General features: G+C 39.1%; 1 protein-coding gene across 4 annotated transcripts in view; it reads left to right on the forward strand.

Moving 5' to 3' along the window:
* Nucleotides 1-25,351, forward strand: part of IREB2 (iron responsive element binding protein 2) — a 63,686-nt gene that overhangs the window by 34,380 nt on the left and 3,955 nt on the right. For all 4 annotated transcript variants that reach the window (XM_025390236.1, XM_025390237.1, XM_025390233.1 and 1 more), the window contains 14 exons: nt 787-926; nt 3,764-3,935; nt 5,858-5,958; nt 10,584-10,700; nt 12,002-12,161; nt 12,991-13,126; nt 15,614-15,698; nt 16,062-16,218; nt 16,531-16,655; nt 18,265-18,369; nt 18,462-18,604; nt 21,758-21,905; nt 21,990-22,112; nt 24,996-25,181. In XM_025390236.1, the coding sequence (XP_025246021.1) occupies nt 787-926; nt 3,764-3,935; nt 5,858-5,958; nt 10,584-10,700; nt 12,002-12,161; nt 12,991-13,126; nt 15,614-15,698; nt 16,062-16,218; nt 16,531-16,655; nt 18,265-18,369; nt 18,462-18,604; nt 21,758-21,905; nt 21,990-22,112; nt 24,996-25,181 (1,898 nt within the window). The remainder of the gene's footprint in view (nt 1-786; nt 927-3,763; nt 3,936-5,857; nt 5,959-10,583; nt 10,701-12,001; nt 12,162-12,990; nt 13,127-15,613; nt 15,699-16,061; nt 16,219-16,530; nt 16,656-18,264; nt 18,370-18,461; nt 18,605-21,757; nt 21,906-21,989; nt 22,113-24,995; nt 25,182-25,351) is intronic.

A 25,351-nucleotide genomic window follows, 5' to 3' on the forward strand; every position in this document is an offset into this window, starting at 1 on the left:
CTTCTGGGTTCAAGTGATTCTCATGCCTCAACCTTCCAAGTAGCTGGGACTACAGGCACATGCCACCACACCCAGCTAATTTTTGTATTTTTAGTAGAGATGGAGTTTTGCCGTGTTGGCCTGGCTGGTCTCGAACTCCTAGCCTTAAGTGATCCACCTACCTCGGCCTCCCAAAGTGCTGGAATTACAGGCGTGAGCCACTGAGCCCAGCTAACTGTGCTCTTTTATACCCCATGACTTTGCATAGGCTATTCTTCTGGCAGAATGCATTCTGCCGACCATGACTTTGTTGAAATGTGTCTACTGTTAACTCATCCAAGACTGGCCTCAGTTATCTTCTGAAAGCCTTAACTCCCTTGCCGAGTTCAGTGTACCTCACTTTGTAAACTTACTCTTTCACAGCGTGTTATAATTGTTGAATTTTTTGTCCTTTTTCATTAGACTGAACTTGTTGAGGTTGGCAGAGACTGGATTTTGTTTTTATCTGTATCTTGAATACAGTACAGTGCCTAGCATAATGAATACTTAAACTAGTATTTTAACTTGAATATACTTAAAACTAATACTTTGTCTTGAATATAAAGGTAAAATAATAGTTTTTTGACCATGCGCGTGGAGTCATTTCTTTTGGGAAGCCTTGGGTTCAGTGTCTACATTAATAGCAATATAGCAACTCTGTAAAGTACTGTGTAAGACAAGCTCATGAAACACCTAGAGACTCAGATGTTACAGAGATAAATTATCTTTAAATATACGGTGCTAATATACCTGTCTTTATTACATTAGGGGTTGGAGGCATTGAAACAGAAGCAGTTATGCTTGGTCTGCCAGTTTCTCTTACTTTACCAGAGGTGGTTGGATGTGAGTTAACTGGGTCATCAAACCCTTTTGTTACATCCATAGATGTTGTTCTTGGTATTACAAAGGTAAGTTAAAGTTGTGGTAGCTCTACAACTTAGTGAACATTATTTTTATAAAAATGGAAGAGCCCTATGAGAGCAGGGATTTGGGTTCATTACTGCATCCTCAGGTCTCTGACATTAGCCATGTCATCATAGTTATAGTAATAACAACAAATGTAGCATTTACTTTGTACTAATAAATACAAAGAAATTTGTTGTGTTCACTTATGTTAGCTCGTTTATTCCTTGTAACAAGTCTGTGAGATGGGTGCTATTACTAATTCTCATTGTAACTGAGAAAACTAAGGTACAGTGTAGGGTTTAGTGACTTACCAAAGGGCTGAGTAGTAAGGGGTAGAACAAAGATTTCAGGCAGTCAGATTCTTGAGTCCATTCTCTTAACCATTATGCCTTATTAGTGCCTTGTTGCCTTAATGAACACTTGCTGACTACATGATTTTTTTTCATTTTTCTACGTGAATTTTTAAAAAATGTTTAGCAAAAGTTAATTGTATCTTCTTTAAATTATTTGCCCATTAGAAACTGTTGCTCTACTAAGTAATGCTTTCAAAAACATGGACTGTAGAAATGTGATATATCATTTTTCTTTTGCCGTTTTAACATTTCTCTGGATTATGTAAAAACCTTTTCTCTGAATTTCTAAAATACTGGCTGCAGAACTTCAATATGTATACTGAGCTTCTTAAGCGTATTAATACACAGACTCACGGATTTCCTAGTGAATAATAATTTGTAACTCTTCTTCCTAAATGTCTGGCTTTTACTAACTTTATTTTAATGATTAAGTCCTATTTTGTTAAACGATTGTACCTGGAAAATGTTCCACATGTAATTCCAATTTGGATCCCAATCTCAGCATTTTTGGTTAGATGATTGGTACAAAGGCTTTCAGGAGTATCAGTCTCAGCATTTTTGCTTAGATTATTGATATGAAGGCTTTCTGGATGCTCCAGTTTAAGGAAATGATAATGCCTCCCTCCCAGCATTTGGTCTTGATCCTTCTTCCCTAATTAGAAAAGAATTTGGCATCTTAGAGAAATTATTGATTCAATGTATGGTACCAAAAGATCAAGAAGTCAATTGGGTATTGCAGGATTATTTCTAAAGGAAAAGGAATATCCCATTATGTTTTTACAGAAATCAGTTCTTTACTTTAGACATCCTGAAAATTAATGCAACTTTTTAGCCTTCTCTGGCTGTTTTTTCCTGACAATATTACTATGTGTGTTTTGACATTTTAATTTATTGTTTAAAAATTAAACTATTAAGTATGTTTACATTTATTGAATATATTATTACTTCTTTTTTGAGACCCTGTTCCATTTATGATCCTTACAGGAGTAATCCTGTGTTGTTTTTTTGATGAGAGCAGCTTTTGGTTTGTAATATCTAATCTGTATTTCTCTCATCCTAAAAAATATAACCATACATGAGGAAACATCTTTACACTTAGGGTTTGAGTTTCTGTATCTATAAAAAAGGGTTTGGATTAAGTGATCCCTGGCACTTATAAAATGTTAGGGCTTAATATTATTCATAGATCGAGGATAGTTTCATTCTTAGTCACCTCCTTAGTCACTCGTATACCAATCTGAGACCATTTTACAATTTAGAAAAGACGAATAACTGGTTGGGTTACTTGAGAGTATAATAACCAAGAAAAATAATTTTAGAAGGAATTAAGTTTGAAACCACATGTTAATAAATTCTACCAAAGTGGGATTTGCCTGTGATTAAAGATGCTGTAAACACTGGCCAGTAATTACAATTTGAAAAATTTTTATAGTCAGTATATAATTTTTTATTTAAATATACAGTTTCGTCAGTCTATTAGTATTTCATTAAGTCTAAGATGCCATCAGTGGTTAACAAACACCACTGTTTTATGCACTGCTAAGAAAGAACAAGGGGCTGTATGCAGTGGTTCACACCTGTAATCCCAGCAGTTTGGGATGCCAAGGCAGAAGCATCACTTGCGGCCAGGAGTTCAAGACTAGCCTGGTCAACACTGTAAGACCCTGTCTCTACAAAAAAAAAAAATTATTTTAATTAGCTGGGTGGCCATGGGCGGTGGCTCAAGCCTGTAATCCCAGCACTTTGGGAGGCCAAGACAGGCAGATCACGAGGTCAGATCGAGACCATCCTGGCTAACACAGTGAAACCTCGTCTCTACTAAAAAATACAAAAAAACTAGCCGGGCAAGGTGGCGAGTGCCTGTGGTCCCAGCTACTCGGGAGGCTGAGGCAGGAGAATGGCGTGAACCCGGGAGGCGGAGCTTGCAGTGAGCCGAGATCTGGCCACTGCACTCCAGTCTGGGCGGCAGAGTGAGACTCTGTCTCAAAAAAAAAAAAAAAATTAGCTGGGTGTGGTGGCACGTGCCTGTAGTTCCCAGCTGCTTGGGAGGCTAAGATGGAAGGGTTGCTAGAGCTGGAGTGTTGGAAGCTGCAGTGAGCTGTGATCACACCACTGCACTCCAGCCTGGGCAACAGAGTGAGACCCTGTTTCTAAAAGAAAGAAAGAAAAGGGCTGCCAGCTAAACAGACACACTATTGAGTTGATGTGCCCTGATTTCAAAGACATGAAAATGCTAATTATAGCCACCTTGAGCTTTCAGGCCCCTTTCTACCCTGATTAACAGTGACATTGGACCAGTCTTCTCTTTACTCCTTATCTTAAAATACCCCCAAAACCAGAATGAATTGATTCTTAAGGACAACGAAGGATCTCATTCCTTCACCATCACTAGTATTGATTAAAAATTATATTTTATAGTTTTCAAACAATCCTTGCTAATCTTGTCTTTGCAATTTTGTATGTGTTTCTGTGTATCCCTTTTATAGCACCTCAGGCAAGTAGGAGTGGCTGGAAAGTTTGTTGAGTTTTTTGGAAGTGGAGTTTCACAATTATCTATAGTTGATCGAACTACAATAGCAAACATGTGTCCGGAATATGGTGCTATCCTCAGCTTTTTCCCTGTTGACAATGTGACATTAAAACATTTAGAACATACAGGTAAGAAGATAAAAGATCATTAGAATAAGCATGTTACATTTCCAATGTGTTTGATAATATTTTATAAATGACTACCTTATACATGTTATTTAATATTCACAAAATTACATTATGTTGAAACAACAACTTCCAAGCAAACATCAGATGTCTTTAAAGAGTGTTGTGTCCTCAAACCCTAGTTCACTGTGACGCATTGAAAACAATTTAAAGGAATTATTCAAACCATTGGTCCTGACTTGACTGTTTCCCCAAAATAATGGATACCTCCACCTCTACTTAGGGGTCAGAGATTGCAGTTTAATGGAAGTCAGCCTTAAACATATTTACAGCAGTCCCCTTCTACAACCAAGAGTAGAGGAGCTATCAGACAAAGGGGTTTGGGAACCAGTTTTCTATCTAAAGAAGAAGAAGCACAAAATTTTGCAAAAAACAACATAGGACCACAGGTTCCAAATTTTTTGTCACCTGATTAACTAGGAATTTTGGTCACTCTTCTATTGACTGTTTAGATTAAAGTAGAAAGTACCTATAAAACAAGATAATGTTGATATTTCATAAGGCTGCTCTTTAAAAAGTAAGATCTCTTTTTTTAATCTCTTTAATGAGGTAATCATTGCTGAGTTACTCATTTCTAAGCATAGATATATATTTGGAGGATATATTGTAGTATTCTTCAGTGTGTGGGCAGATTATTATGTTAGTTAATCAGACAGCAAAATTGATAAATGGTTATGTAGAATCCTGGAGGGAATGATCCCCCCAAAGGCAAAACTTCTGCATTTGAGTTGGTAGAACATTCAAAGTAGAAATGGTTAGAAGTGCCTCATTCCTTGCTTATTAATCTTGAGTTAAGATTTTAGTGATCCTGTGTAACAAATTATCCTAAAATTTAGTGGGTTGCACAAGCAGTAATTATTAGCTCATGGTTTCAGTGGGCCGGTAATTGAGACAGGGCACAGTGGGGACAGTTCATCTCTGTTTCATGTTTCAAGCCTCAACTGCAAGATTTGAAAGGCAGGGCCTGGAATCCTGAAGGCTTGTTCTGCTTGCATGTCTGACAGCAAATTACGAGCTATCAGCTGAGGACTTAGGTAAGGCTGTCAGGCAAAACACCCTCATGTGGTTTCTCTGTGTAGTCTGGGCTTTCTCACGTGGTAGATTCTCAAGGATTAGGAGAAAGAGAAATGTAAATGAATATGTAAATAGTATTTGTTTCTTGCTCATCACTGGAATTCAGTACTCTTACCCCCAAAGATTTCAAAATTCCTTACTGAGGCCAGGCTCCGTGGCTTACACCTATGATTCTGGCACTTTGGGAGGCTGAGGCAGGAGGATCACATGAGTCCAGGAGTTTGAGACTAGCTTGGGCGACATAGCAAGACCCTGATTTCTACAAGAAAATAAAAAATAAAAAATTAGCCAGGCGTGGCAGTACAGACTTGTAGTCCTAGCTACTTGGGAGACTAAGGAAGGAGAATCACTTGAACCCAGGAGTTCAAAGATGCAATGGGCTATGATGGCACCACTGTACTCCAGCCTGGATGACACAGTGAGACCCTGTTTCTAAAAATAATAAATTTATTGGTGGGATGTTATGGCTCATACCCATAATTCCAGCCCTTTGGGAGACCAAGGCAGGAGGATCTCTTGAGGCTGGGAGTTCGAGACCACCCTATTCAAAAAAAACAAGACCCCCCCCTCTCCCCACATCTGTACAAACATTTGTAAAAAAATAACCAGACACGGTGGTATGCTACTTGGGAGGCTGACATGGGAGGATTGCTTGAGCTAGGGAGGTCAAGGTTGCAGTGAGTTGTGATTGCAGGACTGTGCTCCAGCCTGGGCAACAAAGTGAAACCCTGTCTGAAAAAAATAAGTAAAGAAATTTCTCACTGCATTTTGTTTGTTCATCTTGGTTTTAGGTTTTAGCAAAGCCAAACTCGAATCAATGGAAACATACCTTAAAGCTGTGAAATTGTTTCGAAATGACCAGAATTCTTCAGGAGAACCTGAATACTCCCAGGTATATGCAGAATAACCCACCTAGTAGTAAAGAGTGTAAATTGTGGTGTAATCCCAGTGCTTTGGAAGGCTGGGGTGGGTTGATTGTTTGAATTCAAGAGTTTGAGACCAGCCTGGGCAATATGGTAAAACCCTTTCACTGCAAAAAAAATACAAACATTAGCTGGGCATGGCTTGTGCCTGTAGTCCCAGGTACCTGGGAGGCTGAGGTGGGCGGATCACTTGAGCCTGTGGGGCAGCAGTTGCAGTAAGCTGAGATCGTGCCACTGCACTGCAGCCTAGGTGACAGAGTGAGACTTGTGTCAAAAAAGAAAAAAAAAAGGAAATTCTGGAGTACCTGACCACCTGGGTTTGAATCCCAGCTCTAAGACATGTTAGCTGTATAACCTTGGGCAATTTATTTAGCCTTTCTGCCTCAGTTTTCTCATCTCTTAGATACTACAATAATATCTGCCTCTAAGGATTCTTAGATATTAAAAACAAATTCATGGAATAGTTCAGACACATAGTAAATACTTAGTAAAGGGTAGCTAATCTTTTTGTTTTGCTTTTTGAGACCCAGTCTGGCTCTCTCACCAGACTAGAGTGTAGTGGCACAATCATGGTTCACTGTAGCCTCAACCTCTGGGCTCAAGCTCCCACCTTCCTGAGATTACAGGCGTGAGCCACCACCATGCTTAACCCCCTTTTTGTTTTAATATTACTATTTTTTTTAATGTTATTATTTTTTGGACCCTGGGCAGGGTCTCCTTTTACTGCCCAGGCTGGTCTCAAACTCCTAGCTTCAAGGGATTCTCTAGCCTTGGCCTCCCAGAGTGCTGGGATTACAGGCAGGAGCCGCTGGGCCTGGCTGAGGGGGTAGCTATCATTATTATTATTGTCATTATTATTATTATTATCATTATTATTATTTAAGTAATGTTATTGTAGCCCAGTACTTTTGTTTTACTCATTAATTTTACGTAGAGTTTTATTGTAGTGAATTTTGTAATATTTTGTGAAGTCTAGTTGTGGTTTTTGGGTTTTGGTTTTTTTTTTTTTTGTAGAGAGAGGGTTTTGCCATGTTGCCTAGGCTGGTCTTAAACTCCTGGCCTCAAGCAATCCCTCCTGCCTTGGCCTCTCAAATTGCTGGGGTTACAGGTGTGAACCACCAAGCCCAGCCTATGAAGTCTAATTTTTTAGTATTTAAAATAGTAATAGTGACTCTTAAGTCTTTGCTCTAATTTATTTCTACTTTATGATAAGAGTAATATCTCCCTTCAGAATAATCAGTTTTGATGTTATCTGCATCTGGTTTACTTGTGTATTTTGCAAAATTCCTTTATTAAAGATACACACTACTATGCAGTCTTACATATTAGTTTTAAAGATATTTTACAATCTAAGTAAATACTTACCTGAAATTAGCCAGGAGTAGTGGCATATTCCCATGGTTCCAGATCCTCAGGAGGCTGAGTAGGGATGATGACTTGAGCCCAGGAGGTCAAGGCTGCAGTGAGCTGTGGTGAGCCACTGCACTCTAACCTGGGTGACAGAGCGAGAACCTGTCTAAAAAAAAAAAAAAAAAAAAAAGCCGGGCGCGGTGGCTCAAGCCTGTAATCCCAGCACTTTGGGAGGCCGAGACAGGCGGATCACGAGGTCAGGAGATCAAGACCATCCTGGCTAACAAGGTGAAACCCTGTCTCTACTAAAAAATACAAAAAACTAGCCGGGCGAGGTGGCGGGCGCCTGTAGTCCCAGCTACTTGGGAGGCTGAGGCAGGAGAATGGCGTGAACCTGGGAGGCGGAGCTTGCAGTGAGCTGAGATCTGGCCACTGCACTCCAGCCTGGGTGACAGAGCAAGACTCCGTCTCAAAAAAAAAAAAAAAAAGATTATCTGTTGGAAATGTATATCAAAATAGGCAGAATTCATTTCCAGGAAAGACTTAATTTTAATAAAATTCATTTTCTAGGAGTGTGTCAAGGGTTTCTAACAACATGGCTTTACAGTTTTAGTTAACTGTTCATTAAACTCCATGAGGACAGGAAATTTGGTTTGGTATTGTATCCCCAGCTCCTAGAACAATGCTGGCACATAATAGATATTCAGTAAACATGTTAGGTGAATAAATGAATACATATAGGACCCATAGAAATTGAATTTGTGTGCTACTTTGGGCAAATCTTTTTACTTCTGATCATTTTCCATCATTTTCACCTCTATTTATTAGATCTAGTGCTTTTTCCATGTATTTTCCTTCTTCACATTTTTTAAACTACAGAAGTGGAAAGAATAAGAAAGAGGGAAAACTTTGGTGGTAGAATAAAATGAAATAAATATGCCTGTTACAAACCCTTGGCTAGGTGCGGTGGGCTCACGCCTATAATCCCCACACTTTGGGAGGCTGAGGCAGGCAGATCACCTGATGTCAGGAGTTCAAGACCAGCGTTGCCAACATGGTGAAACCCCATCTCTACTAAAATTACAAAAAAAGAAAAAAAAAATTAGCCAGTTGTGGTGGCGGGGGCCTGTAATCTCAGCTACTCAGGAGGCTGAGGCACAAGAATTGCTTGAACCCAAGAGGCGAAGGTTGCGGTGAGCCGAGATGACACAACTGCATTTCAGCCTAGGCAACAGAGTCAGACTGTCTTTAAAAAAAAAAAGAAAAAAAATGGCCGGGTGTGGTGGCTCACGCCTATAATCCCAGCACTTTGGGAGGCCGAGACGGGCAGATCACAAGGTCAGGAGGTCCAGACCATCCTGGCTAACACGGTGAAACCCTGTTTCTACTAAAAATACAGAAAATTAGCTGGGCGTGGTGGCATGTGCCTATAGTCCCAGCTACTCAGGAGGCTGAGGCAGGAGAATCGCTTCAACCTGGGAGACAGAGGTTGCAGTGAGCTGAGATCGCACCACTGCACTCCAGCCTGGGCAACACAGCGAGACTCTGTCTCAAAAAAAAAAAAAATTCTCACCAGGCCAGGTGTGGTGGCTCATGCCTGTAATTACAACCCTTTGGGAGGCCAAGGCAAGAGGATTACTTAAGGCCAGAAGTTCAAGACCAGCATCATAAGCAAGGCCCTGTCCCTACAGAAAAGGGATGGATGGCTTGAGCCCATGAGTTTGAAGCTGCAGTGAGCTATGATCGAGTCACTGCACCTAGCCTTGAGTGATAGCAAGACCCACCCATGCTGGAGTGCAGTGGCGTGATCTCAGCTCACTGCAACCTCCAATTCCCGGGTTCAAGCAATTCTCCTGCCTCAGCCTCCCAAGTAGCTGGGATTACAGGCACGCGCCACCATGCCCGGCTATTTTTTGTATTTTTGGTAGAGACGGGGTTTCACCATGTTGGCTAGGCTGATCTCAAACTCTTGACCTCAAGTGATCCACCTGCCTCAGCCTGCCAAATTTCTGGGATACAGGCGTGAGCCACTGTGCCCGGCCCAAGACCCTGTCTCTTAAGAAAAAACAAAAACAAACTTGAATATATAAAGAAATTAAAATCATTAGGATGTTGATTTCAAGAGAAACTTCTTAAATGGATATTTATGGGCAAAGACTAGGATCACCTGAATCCACTAAATGAAAGTATAAGTAAGCCAGTTGTGGATACTCACGCGTGTAATCCCAGCATTTTTGGAGGCTGAGGCGGGAGGATTGCTTGAGCTCAGGACCAGCCTGGGTGACACAGTGGGACCTCATGTCTACTAAAATTCAGTTAGCCAGGCATGGTGGCGCATGCCTGTAGTCCCAGCTGCTTGTGGGGCTAAGGCGGGAGGATCACTTGAGCCCAGGAGGTTGAGGCTTCATTTAGTCCTGACTGTGCCACTGTGCTCCAGCCTGGACAACAGAATGAGACCTTTTCTCAATAAAAATAATAATAATAATAAATAAATAAAGTGTAAGTAGTTGGATCAGTCAGAATAAACAGGGATATAAAATAATGTTGAAAGCCATGATGAAAAGTTTCGAGTTGATTATATTCACATAAATGCTTGAAGGAAATAATAGAAATACCAGAAGAAATAAATAAAAATCTAGTTGGGAAGTGAGATTTTTAACAAAAAATACGATTTCTTAACCAAGGAATAAAAGCTTGGGTTGCTGGCCAGTGAAACCCTCTGGAACAGGAAAAAGAACCCTTTCTCTGCTGTGTCCCTTCAGCACCCTCTAGTGACCAGTTGTCACATCATGTGTGCTGACAAAGGAGAAATGTTTACTAACGGTTTACCTCTGTGATCACAGAGCTGGCAAAGGAGGGTGAATTTGGAGCTCAGAGGCAATAAGTTGAGAGCTGATACAGGCATCTATTTTATCATTGGACATCAGTTAAGACAGTGTTTATCTTTATGAGAAAAAACACTTGGGAAACCAGATTTTGTATATGCAGTACAGTTGGTGTTGTGGTAGTTTAATTGCATACTGATCTACTAGTCTTGCTTTTAGCAAATTTTCATGTTTCATACATTTAAATGTGCTTGTTTTAAAATCTTTATTTCTTGGGATTGAGGGTGTATTGTACTATTAAAACAAATTGCATTAAAATAAATACGAATATACTTATTCTGCTTTAGAAAGTAATGCTTGAATTGGAATCCATTGTAAGAAATTCTGATTCCTTGTTCTTTGTCTTTCTCATTTCCTAGGTGATCCAGATTAATCTGAATTCAATAGTTCCATCTGTTAGTGGTCCTAAAAGACCTCAAGATAGAGTTGCTGTGACAGATATGAAAAGCGATTTCCAGGCTTGCTTAAATGAAAAGGTAGGTTATTGTTATCTGTGTTTTTCAACCCGCTTTGTGCTAAGTAGTAAAGAACCAACAAGGTGACCCATAAACTCAGTTCACTGCTATGTTTTATATATTATGGCACACACCAGCAGCCCCCTTATTTTCCTTCTGTCTGATGTGCCAGTCAGTCATTTGGTACAGTTCCATTGTGAGGATCAGAGATTGATTGTGTCTATTTCAATTAAAATTATATACAATTTAAAGTTGAGTTTGTTAGTCACAGTCGTCTCATTTTTAAATGCTGAATAACTACATATGGGTCTTGTATTGATGAACAGCATAGATAATTGAATACATCATTACAGAAACTTTCTTTTTTTTGAGACAGAGTCTCACTTTGTTGCCCAAGCTGCAGTGCAGTGGCACAATCTCGGCTCACTGCAACCTCTCCCTCCCGGGCTCAAGTGATTCTCCTGCCTCAGCCCCCAAAGTAGTTGGGATTAACAGGCGTCTACCATTATTGCTGGCTAATTTTTGTATTTTTAGTAGAGACAGGGTTTCACCATGTTGGCCAGACTGGTCTTCACCTCCTGACCTCAAGTGATCTGCCCACCTCAGCCTCCCAAAGTGCTGGGATTATAGCCATGAGCCACCACACCTGCCCTACTCTCATAAAATTTGGTAAATGTGACTGAATAGCAGGTGGTCTCTGGCTTTTTGGGGTATTTTCTGTCTCAGAATCACAGTTTTAGTCTTGTCACTTTCTCTATTCTGAGATCTCTAGTACTTGACTTTCCTTTCAGAGCCTTTCTTTTTATGATTTCTTGACTTTTTGTTCAGAAAATGTTAAACTTGTACAAAAACAAAATAGTCCACTGAATTGCCATGTACCTGTTAATTAGCTTCAATAATTAGCAACTCATAGCCAGTCTTGTTTCGGCTATACCACACTGACACATACAGGATCCCTTTGGAGGAAATCTTTGGGGTCATTTTAGCAGAAAAAAATATGTGCCATCTCTTGAGAATTACTGTAAACAGGGATGATTAAGAACAACAAAGCCAAATAAGATCTGGATTCTGAGTGGTAGGCTGGACTTCCTTAGTAGATAAAAATTTTGCTTGTGAACATACCAGACTCCTATTGTGCCTATGCAGATTTATGCTTCAGCTGAATTAAACAACTACTGAATGTTATGGGCCTTCAGCATCACTCACAAATATGATTTTTAATGTTAAATCATCAGATGTCCAGTCTGCTATGTTTTCTGCCGGTATTTTATTCTGTACATACTCAGAATATTTAGTTTATATTTTTGTGGAAATTTGTATAGGTTGGATTTAAAGGCTTCCAAATTGCAGCTGAAAAACAAAGGGATATTGTCTCCATTCATTATGAAGGAAGTGAATATAAGCTGTCTCATGGATCAGTGGTCATTGCTGCAGTTATCAGTTGTACCAATAATTGCAATCCATCTGTCATGCTTGCCGCAGGTGGGTTGTAGTTTATGGCCATACTTTTTTTTTTTCCTTAATTATTGTTAGCTTTTCTGTTATTGTAACTTTCTGTTTCTTAGATGATGCAAGAGTGTCTACATTTGATATTGAGAGACTTTCTATTATTTTAGTTAGGTCTTAAGGAGCCTGAGTTTGATTTATGTTATTTTGTTTTTATTACACTGAAGGTAAATTTACTGTTTACTATAACTTACCTATCAATTAATTTTAGGTTGTATCTGCTTCTCTTGTTAATTTAGAACTATAGTTATTTAGCAGGTATTTCTTGATTATCTGGAAGTTAACTGTAACAGTGTGGGAGATTTCATTAAAAGTTATAAAAGTAGTAAAAGATCATTGTCTTGGCAAGGATTGTAAATGAAATCAATTTGTACGCCCTTTGGAACATTTCCTTCGATGTATAAGACCATGTATAATGTGTTACATTCCCCTTAGCTTATTGTAATTATGACTTTAAAATGGTTCGCTTTAGAAAAAAGAAAAGAAGAAAAAAAAGATGGTTTTGTTAATGTGTACTTATATATGTGCATCTTTTGTTTCCAGTTGTGTGAATGATGTCAGCCTGTATCTTAATAATTTTCAACATAAAGGCTAGTATATTTGCTGTAATTTTAAATTTGTTGTAAATGAAGCAAATCAGTAGAATAAAGTGGAAAAAATAATGACAATGAGTTTATGAATTCATACTTTAATCTGAATTGGAGATGAATCTGTTAAATAAATTACTTCTCACTTTTTACTTTAATATGAGTGAGAGAGGGAAAGAAACATTGGCATAATAAATCATTGTTTGTTGGCTGTGCAGGTCTTTTGGCTAAAAAGGCTGTTGAAGCTGGTCTGCGTGTTAAACCTTATATAAGAACAAGTTTATCGCCAGGCAGTGGGATGGTTACACATTACCTCAGTTCAAGTGGAGTATTACCGTATCTCAGTAAGCTTGGGTAAGTGACAACTATCGCTGTTCATATTGATATTGGTGTTCAGTAGGTACTGAAGCTGCTTGTTTGTGCCTTTCATATACAAAGAGAAGATAGAGAGCCAGGCGCGGTGGCTGACGCCTGTAATCCCAGCACTTTGGGAGGCCGAGGCAGGCGGATCACAGGGTCAGGAGATCGAGACCACGGTGAAACCCCATTTCTACTAAAAATACAAAAAAAAATTAGCCGGGCACTGTGGCTGGCGCCTGTTGTCCCAGCTACTTGGGAGGCTGAGGCAGGAGAATGGCGTGAACCCGGGAGGCGGAGCTTGTAGTAAGCCAGGATCTTGCCACTGCACTCCAGACTGGGCGACAGAGCAAGACTCCATCTCAAAAAAAAAAAAAAAAAAAATAGAGGCCGGGCGCAATGGCTCACGCCTGTAATCCCAGCACTTTGGGAGGCCAAGGCAGGTGGATCACGAGGTCAGGAGATCGAGACCATCCTGGCTAACACGGTGAAACCCTGTCTCTACTAAAAATACAAAAAATTAGCCAGGCAAGGTGGCGTGTGCCTGTAGTCCCAGCTACTCAGGAGGCTGAGGCAGGAGAATGGTGTGAACCCGGGAGGCAGAGCTTACAGTGAGCCGAGATTGCGCCACTGCACTCCAGCCTGGGGGACAGAGCGAGACACTCTCTCAAAAAACAACAACAACAAAAAGAAAAGAGGATAGAAAAAATATGCTTTAGTTTTACTTGCTACCTTGCCATTACCATACAATTTTTGATGCCTTATCACTCAGGAAACACTTATTGGACATATCAAATGAGCAAAGCACCAGCTCAGATACACAGAAGTAGGAGATGTGGTCTTAGCTTCAAGATACTTAGTTGGAAAGACAAGACAAACAAGTATAACCAAATAACAAGGATTTTGTATATGCAGTACAGAAAAGATACCAAGTATGCACAATGTCTGTGAGTTGTGTAGGTCAGTTCAAAAAAGAAAGAAATCTTACAGTTTGCATTTATTAACTGAAAATTGTCATAATTTTAGTTTTCTGAGGTTACTGGGTCTATAATACATAATTTTAAGTTGTCCCTGAACTTTGGAGAAAGTAACTTACGATTTTTGGGCTGGGCGCGGTTGCTCACGCCTGTAATCCCAGCACTTTGGGAGGCTGAGGCAGGTGAATCACGAGGCCAGGAGTTTGAGACCAGCCTGGCCAATATGGTAAAGCTCCGTCTCTACTAAAAATACCAAAATTAGCCAGGCATGGTGATGCACACCTCTAGTCCCAGCTACTCAGGAGGCTGAGGCAGAAAAATTGCTTTAACCTGGGAAGCAGAGGTTGCAGTGAGCCGAGATCATGCCACTGTACTCCAGTCTGGGCAAGAGAGCGAGACTCCATCTCAAAAAAAAAAAATTACATACGTTTTTTATGTAATCCAAAACAATTGATGCTAGTTGTGCAGGAATTTTTTGGTTTTGAGACAGTGTCTTGCTCTGTTGCCCACACTGGAGTGCAGTGGTGCAGTCACAGCTCATTGCAGCCTCGACCTCCTAGGCTCAAGCAGTCTTCCTACCTCACCCTCCTGAGTAGCTGGGACCACAGGTGTACACCACCACACCCAGCTAATTTTTATATTTTTAGTAGAGACAGAGTTTCGCCATGTTGGCCAGGCTTGTCTCAACCTCATTGCCTCAAGTGATCCGCTCATCTCAGACCAGATTACAGGCCTGAGCCACCACATCCAGCCTAGCTGTATTTTCAGTGTCTGTTTTGGAACATATGAGTCATCAGTTCCTTTGCAAAATGGATAAATTTTAGATTTTTTTGCTTTTAGAATAGCATCTGAAAGTAATTTAGAGGACTGTGCCTGTAATCTTTTAGTTGTATCATCTTGGATTTATTGTCAGGGACTCTTCTTGGGTTTAACTGGTTGATAATTAAGAGATTACTCCTATCAGAGTGCCCAGTTACAGTGCCTCTTTTGGGACCTTTGGTCAGGTTATTATAGCCAGGTCCTCTTTACATTTTAAACCCTTGGATGGAAGTACAGAATCAATTATTTTAAAAGGTCATGTTATATTCCTAGCAAGTAGTATTTGGGGGAATTCTCTTGTGCATTGATAAGTGCTGTTAAGGCTCTTCAAAGATTTGCATTCAGCTTTGAGACCCGCCTGAGCATTTTTATTTTTTATTTTACAAAAAAAGTAGCTGGGCCTGGTGGTGAGCGCCTGTGGCCCCAGCTACTCAGGAGGCTGAGGAGCAGAATTGCTTGAGCCCAGGAGGTTAAGGCTGCAGTGAGTTGGTTCAAATAGCATGCCTGAGAGTTAGACTTGATTGCTCAGAATGTTGTGAAGTGAATATATTGATGAAGGTTAATCCATGTGTCATGAATAGTCTTTTAAGTAATCTTACTACAGGGATAGAAATACAAGATAAGACTTGTCTTTTCTCTATAAATATTGTGATGTGCTATTCAGTCACATTTATTTTTTGAAATGCAGATTTGAAATCGTTGGTTATGGATGTTCAACTTGTGTGGGAAATACAGCCCCCTTATCAGAAGCAGTTTTAAATGCGGTAAAACAGGTAAAATGTGTGGATCGGCAAGCCATCTAAATGGTTTTCTTAACTATGTTTTGTTATTAAATTATAGAAAATATATATTGATGTGTTTATATTTCTGTAAACTCTGCACCTCTTGGCAGTTGTAACCTGTGAATGTTTAAATGATTGAAAGACTCATTTGTAGATCCTTGAAATAATTCCTTCATAATATAAGGAATTGATTTAGTTTATTCGCAAGATGGATAGTTCTGTATTTAAAAGTTAGTAATATGTTTTTTGGTTAATCTCGCCCTCAGACTTTAAGATTGCTTATATATGATTATCCAAATTTGTACCATCTCTAGAATTGAATATGTTTGTTTGTGTGTTTGTGTTTTTTTTCAGGGTGATTTGGTTACCTGTGGAATTTTATCTGGAAACAAAAATTTTGAAGGTCGTCTTTGTGATTGTGTTCGTGCCAATTATCTTGCCTCTCCACCGTTAGTGGTAGCTTATGCCATAGCAGGCACAGTGAATATAGATTTCCAGACAGAACCTTTAGGTATCTTTTCCTTTATGTATATGTATACCTACACATATGTTTCCCCACAGAAGTCATTATATTTTTGAAATGTTTCTTAGACCATCTGTTCTTTGAATTATTTCAGGAAAACTTATGATAATGTATAGTTATTAATTTCTGTGTTTATGTGAAGAAAATAAAATGTGCAGGTAATTAGTTCTTCCAGCCGCTTAAGCCTGAAGCACCCAGTTGAATCATTTACTTGATGTCCATAATATGTCTTTGAAAAGGTATGAACATTTTCAGAGAGTTATTTTTTTACTGAGTGTCATGTTCAAAAATTTTAACCAGGTACTGACTCCACCGGCAAGAACATTTACCTGCATGATATTTGGCCTAGTCGAGAAGAAGTTCATCGAGTAGAGGAAGAACATGTTATACTATCCATGTTTAAAGCATTAAAAGATAAAATAGAAGTAAGAGTCTTATGTGTTTCTTAAATAGTTTAATCAATTTGCAGTGTTCTTTTATTTCATATATCTTGTTTTCTGACTAGAATAAAAATTAAAATTACGTTATTTTGAACGCGGTTTTCAGTGTGTAATAGTTTGTATCTGGAATCTATAATTAAAAAGCAAATGGCGGCTGGACACAGTGGCTCACGTCTGTAATCCCAGCACTTGGGGAGGCCAAGGCAGGTGGATCACCTGAGGTCAGGAGCTCAAGACCAGCCTGACCAACATGGAGAAACCCCATCTCCACTAAAAATACAGAAAAATTAGCCAGGTGTGGTGGCGCATGCCTGTAATCCCAGCTATTCAGGAGGCTGAGGCAGGAGAATCGCTTGAACCTGGGAGGCAGAGGTTGCGGTGATCTGAAATCGTGCCATTGCACTACAACCTGGGCAACAAGAGCAAAGCTCCATCTCAAAAAAAAAAGAAAGAAAGAAAATGTCTTAGAGTATCAGAATTGATTAGTGTTGATTGGATGATCCGTGCAGCAAACCATCGTGGCACACATTTACCTGTGTAACAAACCTGCATATCCTGCATATGTACCCCAGAAGTTAAAATAAAAGTTGAGGAGGAAAAGAAAGAATTGATTAGGTGTTCAGAATACATCAGTGAACAAAACCCAGAATTCTCCTGGGAAGAGGCAAATAAGCTGTAAAGAGAATAATTATATAAATTATGCAATTTTTTAAAATTATTATTTATTTTTTGGTGTTTCTTGGGAGATGGTGCCCCACTCTGTCACCCAGGCTGGAGTGCAGTGGCCTGAACCAGCTCACTGTAGCCTTAACCTCCTGGACTCAAACAATCCTGCTCCTCAGCCTCCCGAGTAACTGGGGCCACAGGCGCTCAGGCCCAGCTAATTTTTTTATTTTTTGTAAAATAAAAAATAAAGATGCTCAGGCTGGTCTCAAACTCCTGGACTGAAGTGATCCACCCACCTCAGCCTCCCAAAGTGTTGGGATTACAGGTGTGAGCCACTGTGCCTGGCCTAAGAAATGGTGAGATTTTTGGATGTAGTTTGAAGGCTTTGATGTGGAACAAATATATTGAAAAAGCAGAGGTTTTTCTCCATTATAACATTCTTAGACATTAACAGCATACCTCATACATGCTTAATCTCTCTGTGGCAACATGTAGAAATCTTTCTAAATTCTTTAACTTTTTTTGGACTCTGTAGTCTTTATGTTCAGTTTATATTGAAACTTTCCCCTTACAGTGTACCTGGAGATCTGGTATGCTAGAATTTGAGGAGCAAATTTTTAATCATCCTGTCCAAAAACCTCATGATTTTTTACAATGCACTGTTTTGGCTGGGCATGGTGGCTAACGCCTATAATCCCAACACTCTGGGAGGCCAAGGCACATGTATCACTTGAGCTCAGGAGTTTAAGACCAGCCTGGGCAAAAATAAAAATTTTAAATTAAAAAAAAGAAGAATACACTGTCTTAATTTTCTTTCCAAATGGATAAGGCCTATTTTTGTTGTTTTTGTTCTGACCTAAGTACTATTTTATTCCGTTGATCATTTTCATGTGCCTCTTCTTCTGAGCCCTTTTAACTGTATTCACAGATGGGGAATAAACGGTGGAATTCCTTAGAAGCACCAGATTCAGTTTTGTTTCCATGGGACTTAAAGTCTACTTATATCAGATGCCCTTCATTTTTTGATAAACTCGTAAGTACTGTTTGACTATTTGATCTTTTAAAGATTGTTATAAACTAAGAAGTCTTGTAAAGAGTTAAATGCCTTGAACTTTTACCTTCTAGACCAAAGAGCCAGTTGCACTCCAGGCTATTGAAAATGCCCATGTCTTATTATATTTGGGAGACTCTGTCACAACAGATCATATATCACCTGCAGGAAGTATCGCTAGGAATAGTGCTGCCGCTAAGTATTTGACAAACAGAGGGTATGTGTACATGGCTTTAGAGTGTTTTTGTTTTTTCTTGTTTCTTATTGATTCAGAGGCTTCTATTGGTCATGTTCCTTTTTTCCAGTAAATACATGCTATCGTAGATATCTGACTGCCAATGTGTTTGTCTTAAGCAAGAATGGAGAATGGAGGGGGGCGGTACCTTCTGTACCTGTCTTTGCTTGTGACTTTAGACAATGAAATTGCAATTTTAAATTGAGCCCTTATAGTCTCAATAAACAGCTGATTGGAAATAAGATTTTTCTTTTTCAGTGCTACTTTATTGAAAAATCAGCTTGGTTTTACCTACCAAATGAAGCCTGCTCATTTGGTTAAAACCAGCTTCCCATTATGGGAGTAAGGAATTTAAATGTGTATTTTATGGGCTGTGAAATGTACATGTGTGAGGCTGGGAATGATGTGTATCAAATCAAAAGACAATGAATTTCTGCTTCATGAGCCTAAAATTTTATAGGAACAATAAATGTAAATGTAAAGGCTGTTTATATTGGAGATAAAAATTTTAAACTAGTAAGATTTTATTTCATTTCTACATGATTAATCATGTAGAGTTGCCCTGTTATCAAAGGACTGTTTTGACAATAAGACAAAGTTTTGCTAAAAGCAGAATGTGTAGTACTGCTACCTGATTAGCTTATTGGATGGTTGTTTGATGCTTGTGTAATTAAAATGACAGGCTTTTTCATTGAAATTTATTTATTTATTTTTGAGACTGTCACTCAAAAGACTATCACTCTGTCACCCAGGCTGGAGTGCAGTGGTACAATTTCAGCTCACTGCCACCTCTGCATCCCAGGTTCAAGCGTTTCTCCTGCCTCAGCCTCCCAAGTAGCTGGAATTACAGGCACACGCCACCATGCCCAGAGAGTTTTTGTATTTTTAGTAGAGACGGGGTTTCACCACGTTGGCCAGGCTGGTCTCAAACTCCTGACCAAGTAATCCGCCCACCTCGGCCTCCCAAATTGCTGGGATTACAGGCATGAGCCACCGTGCCTGGCCAAAATGTCCATATAGCTTGTCTTGACATGTGATAATATTGCATAGCTTTTATTATAAAGTGGTGAGAAATAAGTTTTCTTTCCTATAAATATTTTTTTGATTGTGATTTCCATCTTCATCATAATTGTGACATACTTCCAAAAAAGGAAAACAGTCAACACTTCTCTCAAATGTACAATTTTTGTAATTATTACGCCTTCTGGCATGTATTTCTTAGCACATTTAATCCAGTAGTGTTCATCAATTAGAATTTTCTAAAAATAAAGACACTCAAACCTCCTAACACTCCCACCCTGAAGTAAGAATTTAAATGCACAAATTTAGAGTATTGTTGCCTCTGCGTAAAAGACCAGATCAGAGGCCGATGAAAGTCAGTTGTTGATTGTTGAGATATTTATGTTCAGTTATTTTTCCCTAAAACGTTATATGTAGTCATTAATCCAGTAGCAATACCCCTAGCACCCAGATTATGTTTTCTAAATACTATTTCCCAGTATGGTGGACCAGTGCTTCATGGAGAAATTAGTGATTCCAGATCTGGGACTGGAAAATGTACACGATTTTACCAAAAATTACCAAGATTACCAAAAACAAGGGAGTTGTCAAGAGACCATCAGTCTTCTGTCTAAAGGTCTCAGGGCCAGGACCAGCTCATTAGCTTGAAAACTGGTAAATATTATCAATTCTTTAACCAGCCTTTCCTGTATGGAATGTATTTCAGCATAACCAAATCATTGATGAAGGAAAGTTTGTCTTTTGTTTGTTTGTAGAGACAGGGTCTCACTCTTGCCCGGGCTGGAGGGCAATGGCAGTTGGCTCTCTGCTGCCTGGAACTCCTGGGCTCAAGCACTCCTCCTGTCACACCCTCCTGAGTAGCTTGGGACTACAGGCTCACACCGTCATGCCTGCATAATTTTTAAATTTTTTGTAGAGATGAGATCTCCCTTTGTTGCACAGGCTGGTCTCCAACACATGGGCTCAAGCATTCTTCCCACTTTGACCTCCCAAAGTGCTGGTATTGCAGGTAGGAGCCACCATGCCTGCTGGAAAGTTTTTCTTTATAGAACTTTTATAGCTAAAAAATGAAGAAGGAATGGGTGAATTATAGTGTCACTATTTTACAGTCTCTAGTAAAATAAGCAATCTAGACCACAATGAGCTGGTAACATTCCAGGAAAAGACAATTGGCTATCTTGTGCCTCCTGATAGAAGTACACATGACCTATGAAGCATTGTTGCCAAAAATTAAAAACCCAAATCTTATCAAGCCACTGGATCTAACATGTGATTTACAAGAACAGAAGGCAGAAGAACTTGTTAAATGATCCATGGAGATGCAGTCAACACAATGTGGGTACAGAGAAGTATACAAGTGACTTTATTTCATCAGATAGAGCACAAGCAGGAGGAAGGAGAGGGAACATATACTGTCACTCCTTGGTATAGATGTGGGATTGGTTCCAGGACCACCCATGTATACCCAAATGCACACATACTGAATTCCTACAGTCAGTCCTGCAGATGCATGAAAAATTCCTACAGTCAGTCCTGCAGATGCATGAAAAATCGTATTTGCAGTTTTCTGCATCCTGTGAATAATATATTTTCTGTCAGCATTTGGTTGAAAAAAATCGTTGTATAAGTGGACCCACACAACTCAAATTTATGTTTAAAGGTCAACTGTAGATTAAAACACTTGAGATCAACTGAATGCATTTATGAACTGCATTTTGATCCTGATTTGAACAAGCCAACTTAAAGTAGTTTGGAAATAATCAGTGACATTTGAATATTGACTATCTGATGTTAATAAATTATTGTGATTTTTTTTTTTTTTTGGTGTAAAGATTTTAAGTCTATATCTTTTAGAGAAATGTACTGAAATGTATGCTGTTAAAATATATCTCAGTTTTGCTTCAAAATGATCTAATGGGGTTGACTGTAGAAGAAACCAAGAATCCATTAAGTTATAGCTTAGTGATAGGCGTGTGGACATTCATGGTTTTGTTTTCTTTTGTTTGTGTTTGAAATTTTCTGTGATAAAAAAAATTTTTAATAAGTCTTACAACTCAGTAGTGTGTGATTGTTTTCCATATGTAATGAAAACTGACTTTCATTACTTTCTTGTAGCCTTACCCCTCGTGAATTCAACTCTTACGGAGCTCGAAGAGGTAATGATGCTGTAATGACAAGAGGCACTTTTGCAAATATCAAGCTTTTTAATAAGTTTATTGGAAAACCAGCTCCTAAAACAATTCATTTTCCGTCAGGACAGACGGTGAGGATGCACACAAAGTATTTAGACAATTCTAACTGGATCAAAATTTGTATTAAAGATTTTTGTGTTTGTTTTAATCTACAGCTAGATGTATTTGAGGCTGCAGAGCTGTACCAGAAAGAAGGTATCCCACTGATTATTTTAGCAGGAAAGAAATATGGTTCAGGAAACTCCAGAGACTGGGCTGCCAAAGGACCATATTTACTGGTATTGAATCTTAAAATTTATCATCTTAAGCTTCAAAGAGTTTTAAATGTTCCCTTTTGTCAGTAACATACTGTCAAAGTTTATTTGGATTTTTTATAGTTATTTGAACCTCATAGGTATAGAGGGTTTTGTTTGTTTCAGTGATCTTAGATAATACTTTGTACTCATCTCGTTAGTATCATTTTAATACTCTTGAGTTTGGTTAAACCTACATCAGTCTTATGTGAAGAAGTCAGCATAATAGAGGGAAAGGAAATTCTGTTTTAAACTGTTGTTTTATAATTATTTATACGTATTGATTTTTTTTGTTTGTTTGTTTGTTTGGTTTTGAGACCGTGTCCTTGTCACCCAGACTGGAGTGAAGTGGCGCAATCACTGCTCTCTGCAGCCATGACCTCCCAGGTGCAATCAGTTCTCCTGTGTCAGCCTCCCAAGTAGCTGGGACTACAACCATGAGTTACCACCCCTGGCCAATTTTTGTATTATTTGTAGAGATGGAATCTCCCTATTTTGCTCAGGCTGATCTTGAACTCCTAGGCTCAAGCGATCCTCCCGCTGTGGCCTCCCAACGTGCTGGGATTACAGGCTTGAGCCTCTGTGCCCGGCCCCCACTGTTAATTTTACTTGCCTCCTTTTGATTCAGTTTTCTCAGATTTGCCCCATTAGTGGGTAAAAGACTCTAAAGTAGTGGGCCAAGCTTCACCTTTTTTCCCCCTAAATAGGAGATTGTGGTGCCTGGCTGTCTGCCAGGAGGACATTTCTCCTGAGACTGTTTCCTTATTGCAGAGCACATAGGCCATCTGCTGGGGGGAATAGTCATGTGACATGTGCTTTTTGCCATTTCATACTGACAAGTGCTTCTCTTTACAATTGTAGCTTTAAAAAGGCTGGCTGAAACACATATCATGTAGGCCTCATTCTTATTTTAATCTTTAATATCTTCTTTAAAATGTAAATACTCTGAGGGGCTATAGGAATAAACCAAAATCTCATCCTTCTAAGATACTAATTATAAGTATTATTATGAGTATTAATGATAGGTATAGGTTCTTTTTTATCCTGGAAAGTGTTTTAGTGTTTGTATTTGATGTTGAAAGCTTTCCTCATATGGCAGGTGATGCTTGGCCCTCCATTTGTTAGATATTAAAAAACTGATTACAAGCCGTGGATGGGGGCTGGGTTTTGTCAGTTACTGTGCCTTACTATAGGTGATTGGGTGATAAGCTACCTTTTTCATTGAGAGATTCTATATGTCCTTATCTGTATTTTCTCTGAGGCCATTCAGTGTCTTCAAGGAAAGAGACTCGTTCAGGATGTAGACATCTACTTAGTCTCCTGTTTCAGGGGTATTCTCAAGCCCCTATGCCCAGTGTTTGTCAGTCTAGAGAATGTATTCTCTTCCTTATTTCTGCTGTAACAGAAAATGAGTAAAAAAATTTTTTAAAAAGAATATATTCTCAGGAGGGGTGATGGCACTCCCAAAGAACAGAAATTGGTTCTCAGGTGGTAAAAAAAAAAAAATTTTACTTTTTGCACGTGAAGTACAGATAAATATAGAGTACATAAAAAGATACACGGCATCTTAGTGGTGTTAAAATTTTGGAGAGAAAGGAGGTGAACAGGAAGACACAATTATGGGGGGGGGAGTCTTAAAAGACTCCTTAGGTAGACAGTGGAGAAAAAAGTTGAAAAACACAAGTCTAGAGCCTTTGGCTCATTTTTTTTTTCCAGAGAATAAACCTCTACTCTTGTGGAGTGGGGATTGAGCTGGATCTTACTGCTTTGTGTGGCCTTGTAACCTGTATCCACAAGTATTCTGAGAAGCTCATCCTCTGAATCTCAATCCTTTTCCTGGGGCTTGTGTTGCACATTAACTCAGACCTTGACTGGTATCACTCTCTAATTTCATTTTATCATTCTGTGGTTTCAACATTGTCTTCTAAATCAGTTACCTATCTCTGTTTTCTAAATATTTATAGAATTCTCTCATCCTATTCCCTTCGTTGCTATGGGCTTATACCCTCTTTATTATTGTTGTTACTTATATTTTTTGGAAACAGAGTCTCACTCTCTTGCCCAGGCTGGAATGCAGTGGCGTGATCTCCCTGCAACCTCCGTTTACCGACCTCAAGTGATTCTCCTGCCTCAGCCTCCTTAGTAGCTGAGATTACAGGTATACCACCATGCCCAGCTAATTTTTCTGTTTTTGGTAGAGATGGAGTTTCACCATGTTGGCCAGGCTGGTCTCAAACTCCTGGCCTCAAGTGATCCGCCCACCTCGGCCTCCCATAGTGCTGGGATTATAGGCATGAACCACTGCATCCAGCCTGTTCTTGTTATTTTTTATTTTATTTTTTATTTTTTCTGTAGAGACAGGGTCTCTCTATATTGCCTAGGCTGGTCTCAAACTCCCGTCCTCAAATAATCCTTCTGCCTCAGCCTCCAACGTACTGGGATTATAAGCATATAAGCCACTGTGCCTGGCCCCATATACCTTCTTTATTCCTTTATTTTAGTGGCATTTCAAGAGTGTTGAACACATATATTAGATCTGTCATGTTTAAATAGAAATCCTTCTGAGCCCTACTTTGGGGTCAAAGGAACCAGCCCATTTATAGAGCTCTTATGATGTGGTAGGCAGCGGCAGTACTTAACCCTAGAGCAGCAGAAGGGGAGCCAGAATAATTTAGGGAGCTCCATAAAAATTCAGAAAAATAATCTATAAAAAGTTTCTGTAAATACTTTGATAGAATATTGATGCAGTATGAGGTATTAGACTAAAAGTATTTAGAGAAAGGCCAAAGTAGATTTTTACCCCCTTTAAATGCTCAGTAAATAACTTTCAGAAGTGATTGGAGGAAATAAAATGCACATTTATTACAGGGTGTGAAAGCTGTTTTGGCCGAAAGTTATGAAAAAATACACAAAGATCATTTGATTGGAATTGGCATAGCTCCACTTCAGTTCCTTCCAGGAGAAAATGCAGATTCCTTGGGCCTCTCCGGTAGAGAAACATTTTCTTTAACATTTCCTGAAGAACTGTCTCCTGGAATTACATTGAATATACAGGTATCTCTAAAATTTTCAAATATATGATTATGCACTCAAATGTTTATGAATTGAACACGCATCAATTGCTGTAAATTATATAGTGAAGTCCCTTAATGCATGTTAAGTTGCCATTTAAGATGACTCCCTCCGCCATACTTAAATCTAGCTATGTTAATAGTTCAAGTTCT

The sequence above is a fragment of the Theropithecus gelada genome, chromosome 7a (genome assembly GCF_003255815.1).
Source record: "Theropithecus gelada isolate Dixy chromosome 7a, Tgel_1.0, whole genome shotgun sequence".
Taxonomy (NCBI): Eukaryota; Metazoa; Chordata; class Mammalia; order Primates; family Cercopithecidae; genus Theropithecus; species Theropithecus gelada.